This window comes from Brassica napus, unplaced genomic scaffold (genome assembly GCF_020379485.1).
Source record: "Brassica napus cultivar Da-Ae unplaced genomic scaffold, Da-Ae ScsIHWf_806;HRSCAF=1155, whole genome shotgun sequence".
Classification (NCBI taxonomy): domain Eukaryota; kingdom Viridiplantae; phylum Streptophyta; class Magnoliopsida; order Brassicales; family Brassicaceae; genus Brassica; species Brassica napus.
In genome coordinates this window covers 147,889-156,950 of record NW_026016852.1, presented here as the reverse complement: position 1 = coordinate 156,950, position 9,062 = coordinate 147,889, and the positions used below count along the sequence as shown (strand labels likewise).

General features: G+C 33.3%; 2 protein-coding genes and 1 non-coding gene across 3 annotated transcripts; all 3 read right to left on the bottom strand.

Annotated features, from left to right (window-relative positions):
- Positions 1–95: 95 nt before the first annotated feature.
- On the bottom strand, positions 96–878 carry LOC106380169. Its single transcript, XM_013819977.3, has one exon. It carries the CDS (start codon positions 722–724, stop codon positions 275–277), a length of 450 nt encoding a protein of 149 aa, XP_013675431.1. The 5' UTR covers positions 725–878; the 3' UTR covers positions 96–274.
- A 1,341-nt stretch (positions 879–2,219) lies between these two features.
- TRNAM-CAU lies at positions 2,220–2,304 on the bottom strand. The gene is given in 2 exon segments: positions 2,220–2,255; positions 2,267–2,304. It is a non-coding gene; the product is annotated as a tRNA-Met (tRNA).
- A 3,824-nt stretch (positions 2,305–6,128) lies between these two features.
- On the bottom strand, positions 6,129–8,533 carry LOC125605824 (homeobox-leucine zipper protein ATHB-5-like). Its single transcript, XM_048775291.1, has 3 exons — positions 8,031–8,533; positions 7,234–7,649; positions 6,129–6,828 (listed from the first exon to the last, which is right to left on the bottom strand). The coding sequence occupies exons 1-3, from the start codon at positions 8,095–8,097 to the stop codon at positions 6,379–6,381; spliced, it is 933 nt and encodes a 310-aa protein (XP_048631248.1). The 5' UTR covers positions 8,098–8,533; the 3' UTR covers positions 6,129–6,378.
- Positions 8,534–9,062: the final 529 nt, after the last annotated feature.

Sequence of the window (9,062 nt, the reverse complement as noted above, 5' to 3'; positions counted from 1 at the left end):
TAAATCAATAATTTTTTTAATAAATAATATTATTTATAAGATTAATGTATTTATAATTAATATTAAAATTAAACTAAATATAAAATGCATCAGAATTTTAAAATGACACCTTTTATATAATAAAAAGAAGTGTCAAAAGTGTTACAAAAAAAAAGTGTCAAAATGACATGATTGTTGTATAAGTAGGAAAAAATAGAGTATAATTTCTACTCCATTTGACTTTTTCTGTTAATATGTACACATAACAAGAAAGAGAAAAAAAAAATAGCATCTCCTACACTCTTTGCCGTGAAGCAACCAACCCTCCGACGTCGGCGCCACCGCCTCTCCCTTTCAGATGAAACAGCTTCCTCCAAAAGCCACTCACCTTAGCCTTCGTGGATTTCAACTTCTCCGTCGTCGTCGTCCTCTTCTTCACCGAATCACTAACGATAAAAGAACCTTTGGGAACATGAGCCATGGATCTGCTTTTCTTCAGCCCTCCACCCAAAGCCTCCATCAGCTTACCACTAAACGCTTCCCTCACAGCGAACGACATCGTCATCGAACCGGACCGTCGGTGGTATTCCTTAACCGGAGGAGACGAAACGGTGGTGGTGGAGGAGTTACTAGATAGGTTTATGGTGTAGTACGACGTCGTGTCGGGTAGTAAGTAGAGTCTTTCTCTTAAGCAAGATGCGCATACTCCTCTGTGACCTTGGTGCTTGTGTTTTATGCAGTCCATTTTTGCTCTCTCTTCTTACTTCCTCCTCAGAGGGTTACAAATGTGTTATATATACACACGCACGTCGTACCTAAGTGTGTACTGTTCTGTTGCAATTAATTAATAAATTGTTTTATTCATTTTTATGTCAATAAATTATAATGATAGATTTTGTTTACTTTTAATAATTTTGATTTTTAAGGAAGAAGATCAATGTCTTTTTAGTCAATTTGTAGGGAATGAGTGTTATTATCCCATAAAATCTGAACATTATATATCATCATGGGAAAGAAAACGATTCTCCAATCTATTTTTAAGTTAATTCTGATTTATTAAGAGATTAATATCCATCCAGAATCCACATGTATGAAAAGAAGATACCTAAATTTGGAACTTAATTTCATTTCATTTTAATTATTGATAAAAATCTTTGAATTCATTCCCTTTTTAAATCAATCATTGATTAAAAAAACTTTGAAATTCATTCCATTTTAATTAAAATAACCGCAATAACTCGACAATTCTCTCAAATAATAATTTTTAAATTTTTGTCACAAAATAATTTTTAATTAAAAAAATAATTAAAATAGTCATTTTTTAAAATTTAATTTTTTTTAAATTTGAAATCATATTTTCAAAATCTCACCATTTAACTCTAAATACTAAAATATAAATATAATTTTATTTTTGCTATTGTTTTGTGAAAATAAATTAAAAGGACTATCGTAAAAAAAATCTAGTTTTTTGTGAAGTTAGTTAAAGAATTAGGATCACAGATTCATAGAACGGGTGATTGAAGTAGTCACAACCCGTGACGTTAATAATACTCTCTTTTTTTCACACAAAAGTCGCAAAGTAGAGGCGAAGATGAGGGTCAAGTCAACAAAAGAAACGCAATGAAAGGGTGATAGGGATGGACGGTTGTGGTTTTAACTTTTAACAAACACTTAACATGGCTCCGTTAGGTATCATCTGATGGTGACCGTGTCCGGTGTACTAGGTCCCGGACTCGTTTGTCACGCGTAAAACCAAAGACATACTCGTGCGGATTTGACTACGTCTTATTATTGTTTTTCTCAATGTGCGCTGTAAACTTCAGTTACATTTCATGCACACGTGAGAGTGTAATCGAATGACCGTAGATTTTATGGGAAATTGGAATATTGACGAAAGCAAAATTTCTAGAAGTTCGTACGGTTTCGTGATCGTGGGAATGAGTGATTTGCTTTTGGACCAGAACATCTTGTTACTAACTTAATCCGGAAAACAATATTTATTCGATGAACCTTCATTATACCTCTTTAAGAAAAGTCTTAATACTTTTTACAAAAAAAAAAAAAAAAAAAAGTCTTAATACAATGTTTAATAATGGACCTTGTGGTTTCTACACATGTCGCGGCTCACGTACCCAAAGGAGAAAACTTGGCTCATTAGTCATTACCGAGTTGTGAGTATTTTGGAAAACTATAGTGGCCCATTAAGCCCAAGTGAGTAAAATAGTGAATGTAAAAAGTTATGGGGTGAGAGAGGCTCGAACTCTCGACCTCAGGATCACTCAGTAGCTATGAGACCTACGCGCTAGCCAACTGCGCCACCACCCCATGTTGTTGATGGTCAAAGCTCCTATAATAATGAGTATGCTGTACAAAACAGGTGAGATACACAATGAAACCAAACAATTAGTTCCGTTTGCTACACTAATTACACAATCACGTTCAGAAAAGCGAGTGGTAGAAACGATCATAGGAAAAATGAACATTGAATATATATAATTAGTTAGGGTCTAACTTGCATAGCAAACTAAGTAAGTTGATAAATATGCTAACCAGAAGGGTGTTTTGTAGTTTACTAGTAGAGTATCATTTCTTAACCTAACCGTTAGTTAAAGGCTATATATACTATAACATATAACGTTTCCAAACAATTTATAATGGGAATTGGGACCTCGATTATTCAGCTGCAAAGTAAAACTTATATGACGACCTGTTAGTTACTAATCGATTAGTAAGATACTGACATAAAAATGTGCATATTTCAGTGATAGATATGGTGAATATTAAGTCATGATCGATAATTAATTTACTGAACAGTTCTATTGATCAAAAACCGTATTTAAAATCCTAACCAGAAAGTTTTATTCTCTCTACTCTCAGATATTTGTATAGCAGCTGCATATATTCCAAATTGACTTTTTTAGGTTTTGATTGGAAAACTATTGATTAAAATCATTTGGATTGTTGGTAGAAAAACATGTTGGTACATGCAATTTGAGCCGAGCCGGTGGATGGAGTCGCAGTTTTTTCTTTTGATTAACTCCAAAGCACATGGAAAGGGCGGAGATGTTACTGCTGCTTACGTGACAGGAAGAGTCAAAATTGGCTGGAGAGTAAAACGAGGGTCCAGCTTCGTGAAATGACAAGCCGAGTTTGTTCCTTCGCTGACCCCAACTAACCTCTCGTTATGGCCTCCAAGAGTATTTGCTAATTTTGTAAGCAACATTATGTTCTTCAAGGACAATGTTTTTGGCAAAAAAATATAATTGTCGTTCTTGATCTTGAATTCACCAATATATAGTGCTTCGGATAAACAAACACTGTCGTTTTATATATTATCCAAATTATCTTTTCTTTTGTGACAAATGATCAAATACAAATCGATTACCATTTTAAAGAAATTGGTTTCAAGATAACAAAACTAGGAGATATCGTTTACGGGAAGTTTCGTTTTGCGCAAATTAGATCTCACTCTCATATGTATAATATTAATTTTCTTCCTGTCATCGAATATTAATATCCGAATATATATGTGTATTAAAATAATTATGTGGATACAGCATATATCATAAGGGTATAAGTGCACATGCATGGTTGGGAACTTGGGCAGCATCAAGTTGGCATTACACAAAGTTCTCGACCAAAAATCAGAATCTCTTCATCTATTGATTTATTATTTTATTATATACATATATATACCGGTTTGATCAAATATACATATATATATATACCATTATCATGTTTTATACAGTAAGCATCAAAACAATAAACCTTTCTGTTTATACGTTTGAATTACATACGTTTATCTCCTGATCAAAAGAAATTAAAAGGCGAGTTAAATACGTTTATGTGATTCAGCCGTTGGTTTGTCATTAATTCAGTGGGAGAAAAGGCAAAGATGCCCTATATACTACAACAATGTCAGAGTTGTTTAGACAGAGTGGAGCATGTCACCCCAAGTGTTAGCTAATGATCATTTATTCCTTTGGCTATAATATAATCCATTGATTAACAGACAGCCAATTATAGTTACGTTCACAATTCTTTTAATTTGTTTTAAGTATATAGTGCGTATATTTTGGGCTAAAAGATGAATGATAGTGGAAGTCGACGTGAACAACTTTATTTTTTATGTTTTTGGGAATGATCCTATATTATTAATATACACCCCCATTTGACTAAATGAGCTGATTTTCAAAGTGAATTCAACATTACTTTAAAATAAAAATGACTACATGAACACTTTTAAATTCATTTTCTTATATAAATGATAATTAAAAATTTTGAACTGATAACTATGTTGCTTAAAGGTAGAGACAAATAATAAACCATAAATCATGGAACTCTTTTATTTTATACTTTCCGAACTTAGCTAATTAAAACAATGGATCTAACTAATGACCAAAAAAACGAAAAAGAATAATACATTTTTTTATTATTTTTAATTTTTTTATTATTCATATGAAATAATTTTTTTTTATTCTTTCTCATTCATTTTATTTTAAAAAAATATAGAACAAATTTGTTTCTCACTAAAATTGATAAAAAATAATTTTCTTTTTCATTCCTATAATTTTATTCTTCAGTATATTTTTTTTATTCATTCATAGTATTTCTATAATAGTCATCATTTAGACTTAATATCTATTAAGTTATATAGTTTGTATTTCCCCGCCATACATAGTTTTTTATTTGTTTGTTAAAAAACTTTGATTTTTGAAATATCTAGGCCAATATCTATAACTATAAATCTAGAAAAAAAACTTTGATTCATAATTCTTGTTGGTCAGCATCTTTTTCGCTTCCTTTAACGAAAGAGCATCCTTACTCTTTTACATCATATCGAAAAGTTTCACAGAACTTTTGTAATCAAGCTAGTTTTTGAATAACTTTTTTTTGTTGACCAAAATAATCTTTTAACGGCAGTAAATAATATGATGATACACGTGCATATATATAACCATTACCGTGCAAAGAATCTATATCAAAGGAACATGAAAAAAGAGAGGGAGGACTCTGCGAGATATACGTGTGATTTAAACGGTGACGCGACGGCGGTAAAGTGACGTGCTCGATGTAAAGCAGGTCCCACATCACATGCTTCTCCACCATTGTCTTTGTCTGAAAGGGAGAGAGCAAAAGTCTTGCGGGGTCCACTATCTTTTGTGTGGGGGCCCACAGTAGCTTTAAGTCTTTTGGCCTTCTCTAAAATCTAACACCTTTGATAAGAGAAGATCTCTTGAAGATCTAACACGTGTACGGCTAACATGTTCTGAGATTCGGGGTCAGAATACGGATCGCCGCATGGAGATTAAAAACTCACAAAAAAATATTTTCTGAAACTGGTTGAACAGCATCCCATGTGCATCTCTCCACTTCGTCTTGTCTGAAATTTTAATTTATTATGTATTTTTATTATTTTACTACGAAAAATTTAATCTTTTTTTTTTGAAACACCAAATTTTGTAATCTTATCAATTGATAAAATATGAATTTCAGAAAACAACGTCGAAGACGACCGATAGATAAATGAAAAATACACACCACCACACGAATTTAATACTATTACAATGACTCTTGGCCTCTTGGGTGAATACTAGAACGACCGATAGAAGGTTAAATTACGTTATAATAATTTTCTTTTTCATTCCTGTAATTTTTTCTTCTTAAAATAAGGATTCAAGTTTTATATTTCTAAGATTGATAATTTTTTTTTTATATTTCTAAGCAAAAAGCTCAAAATGCTTTAAATTATAAAAGCAAGTAACAAAAGGAGAAAAAGGAACGGCTAGAAACAAACACGGATATTTAGGGAGATCCAATTAGGTGGCTCGGCTTTTCATGTTCTTATCACTCGGAAATTTTCAAAATAATGAAAAATACTATGCATTTTTTGTGTTATGTGGTTTTGAATATTGTAACGTTGTTACCAACACTTCACCATCTAAGTTCAATTAAAGATCTTTTCTGCAGCAAGCAGTTTTATTTATCAAAAGTTGTATATAACGACTCAACAAATAGATTACCCAACAAACATATTTTCGAAATTCTTGTCACAAGACTCACCATCTTAAGTAATGACCATTTGCATGCAATTGCTAGATCCCTTCGGGATTTAAAGCTTTTTTTTATCACTACATTCAACGACGCAATAATTCTAAGTATTAATATAAACTTCAAAAAAAAATTTCATCTTCACATAATTTGGTTATTTAAATTATTTTATTTCAGAGTTTTTTTTTGTCCTCTCTCTCTTCAACCTTAACCTGCAAGGATACACTGCCGACGTGCATGAAACCGCATGCGATTTTCAGTTTAAAACGTTTTCCCTCCAGAAATGTTTTCACAAACGTCCCTCATTGTTCATAGTTTCAGTTTTATTCTCAGCATTGTCTTTTAGCTTTAGGAACTCCACTGACCAGAGCAAAACCACTGCTCATTATCCGCAAACAACTTGCAAGCTTCCTCTCCACTAAAAAGATCTTCATGCTCTTCCATTTTCACAAACTGCCCAAAACATCCCATCGTCGACATCTCAACCGCTGTCGCCGCCGCCGCCGTGGGACTATATTCTTCGTTCAAAACAGCGCTTGAGTCGCTACTGTCGGCTGGATCTTCTCTGAAGCTTTCCGTACGTGGGAAAATGCTAAACATCTCGTATGCGAGCTCCGATGCCGGAGCTTCCCCAGGCAGTGGAGGACACTGGCTTAGCTCTAAGACTTCGTTATTAGCAATCACCGTCTGAAACGCCACCGTTTCCACCGGTTTTACAACGCCGGTTTCTTCTGTCACCGCGTTACCATTGTTTCCGCATGTCCCTTCCACGTCAAGTTTTGCTCTCAGCTCTTTAATCTGCGGAAATGCAATATTTAATAAATCATAAGTTAATTTTGTTGTAGAGTGTAGTTTATTATTTTTATTTCCATTCGTGTAATCTAATCAATAAACATGAAATTATGAGTTATAATTATCAAGTTCTCAACATTTAGAAACTATAAATTTTATTCAGTTTTTTTTATATATTCTACAGTACTTAAGACTTGTGGATTCCTTAAAATATAAAAGTTCTAATATATACACAAATGTAAACAAACAATTAAGTTGATCCTTTTTAGTATATGTACATTTTAAATGATATAATAATGTCTTATTCGTTCGTTTCTTATATTAACATGCGTTTGTGGGTGGGTGCCTAAAACGTTCGAGTTTATACTCTCGTACCGAAGTGCCAAAATATTAAAATACGAAGTTGTATACCTCTGCAAGAAGAGAATCGTTATCACGTTGAAGCGAGTCGCGGCTGCGTTTGAGTGAATCAAAGTTTGACTTAAGAACGCCGTAATCACGTTCGAGCTGCTTTGTCTTCCACCGAGCACGGCGGTTCTGAAACCAGATCGCCACTTGTCGAGGTTGCAGCCCAAGCTCTTGAGCCAGCTTCACTTTCCTCTCGGGCTCTAACTTGTTATCAATCTCGAAATTCTTTTCTAACGCTTTCACTTGCACTACACTCAACCGCCGTTTTTTCTCCGCTGCTGCCGTAGACGACGCGTGTCCAACGCCGATGTCCTCTAGACTTCCGTCTTCTTCTAGACCGTCGAACATCTGGGAGTAGTCTCCGGCGCCGCCGGGGTAGAGAAAGCCGGTGGCTGTTGGTCGTGGACTTAGTTGTTTGTCTGATAAAATCATTAATCACGGTAGTGCATTAAAAAAACGTATATATCGATCTGAACGGATAATTTAAATCAAATTTGGAATATTTATAATATGCTGTCATGAATTACACTAAATTTCAAAAACCCTGACAGGATAACGTCTCGATAATATGAATTGTCAGAAAACACATCTTTGCCAGTTTTAAATAATAAATAATTATAAATAAACACTCGACTTGTACCTCTAGCTAATTCTACATTTTCATTAATATAAATTAAATCAAATCACTAATCAACATCCAGATATCCTATACAGAACTGCAATTTCAAAATAAAAAACCTTAATAAGATAATTGACGGTAACCTCAAAAAAAACAGATATACAACTAACATGTTTTTTACCTGCTGTAGAGTGGCAAATTGGTAAGAAACCGGATAAAGAATCCGAGCTTCCTCGTGATCTCTTCATCTTGTTTGGTCGGGAACTATTGAGATCAAGAACTACTTACGAAGATCGAAAGATTAGAGGGCCTAGATCAGTGTGAGTAGTAACGAACGATGAGGATCTATCTACGACCAATACATGTAGTAATATTGCTGGAAGATACGATCATCTCCGAAGGATTTTGGCGCTGTGTCTACAATTATCCATCCAAAGATGGAAACAGATAATTGAACAGAGTTAACCAATTTACCTAAGAAAGATTCATCTAACACCTCCCAAGAAAAATATTAAACTCTTTAACCATAGAATTTTCTCGATCAAGGAAATATAAAAATTAGAATTTACAATAAAGAGAACAGAGTGGGAGAGAGGGAGATGCTCTCAAGGTCCCTCTCCGGGTTTTAAATAAGAAGACAGCTTAACCCTAGGGGAAGTGTTGGAGATATCTTGAGTTTATTTCAATATATTTTTTTGTTGGAATGTTCATTTTAATATAAATTTTTAAAAGCGAAAACAATTTACAGCAATTTACAATGGTTGATGTTTTACACCGGCTCTATAGCCGGTTTTTTCATGCGAGTCTGTTTCAGGATCTTGACGAGTTGATGGTGTTTTTCAGCTCGGCTACATTTGGAGCCGGCATCGAATTCTAAAGATTCATTAAACCAGACGGTATAATCATTAGTTTCTATTTTCTATAGTTTCTTTTAAAAGAAAACAACCCATCAATTTAGTTATAAATACTCCCTTTTATCATACAATATAAATTACCCCCTCTGTTTTAAATAAAAATGGATTTTCAAGATTCTAAGGTATTTTAGAAATTAATATTAAAAGTTGTATATTTTTAAGAAACATTAGTTGAAAATATTTAAATTAACTAAATATCATTGGTTGTTAGGTACTAGAAATTAGAAAGTGTATAGTATAAATAAATAATAAATTTAAATATAAATATTTATGATATTTCATATGCATGAATATTCTAA

Coding starts and splice junctions, on each gene's coding strand:
- LOC106380169 (XM_013819977.3), bottom strand. CDS start 724: ATGGACTGCATAAAACACAAGCACCAAGGTCACAGAGGAGTATGCGCA.
- LOC125605824 (XM_048775291.1), bottom strand. CDS start 8,097: ATGAAGAGATCACGAGGAAGCTCGGATTCTTTATCCGGTTTCTTACCA. Junction 7,650..8,030: donor AATTTGCCACTCTACAGCAG/GTAAAAAACATG, acceptor TGATTTTATCAG/ACAAACAACTAAGTCCACGA. Junction 6,829..7,233: donor ACGATTCTCTTCTTGCAGAG/GTATACAACTTC, acceptor GCATTTCCGCAG/ATTAAAGAGCTGAGAGCAAA.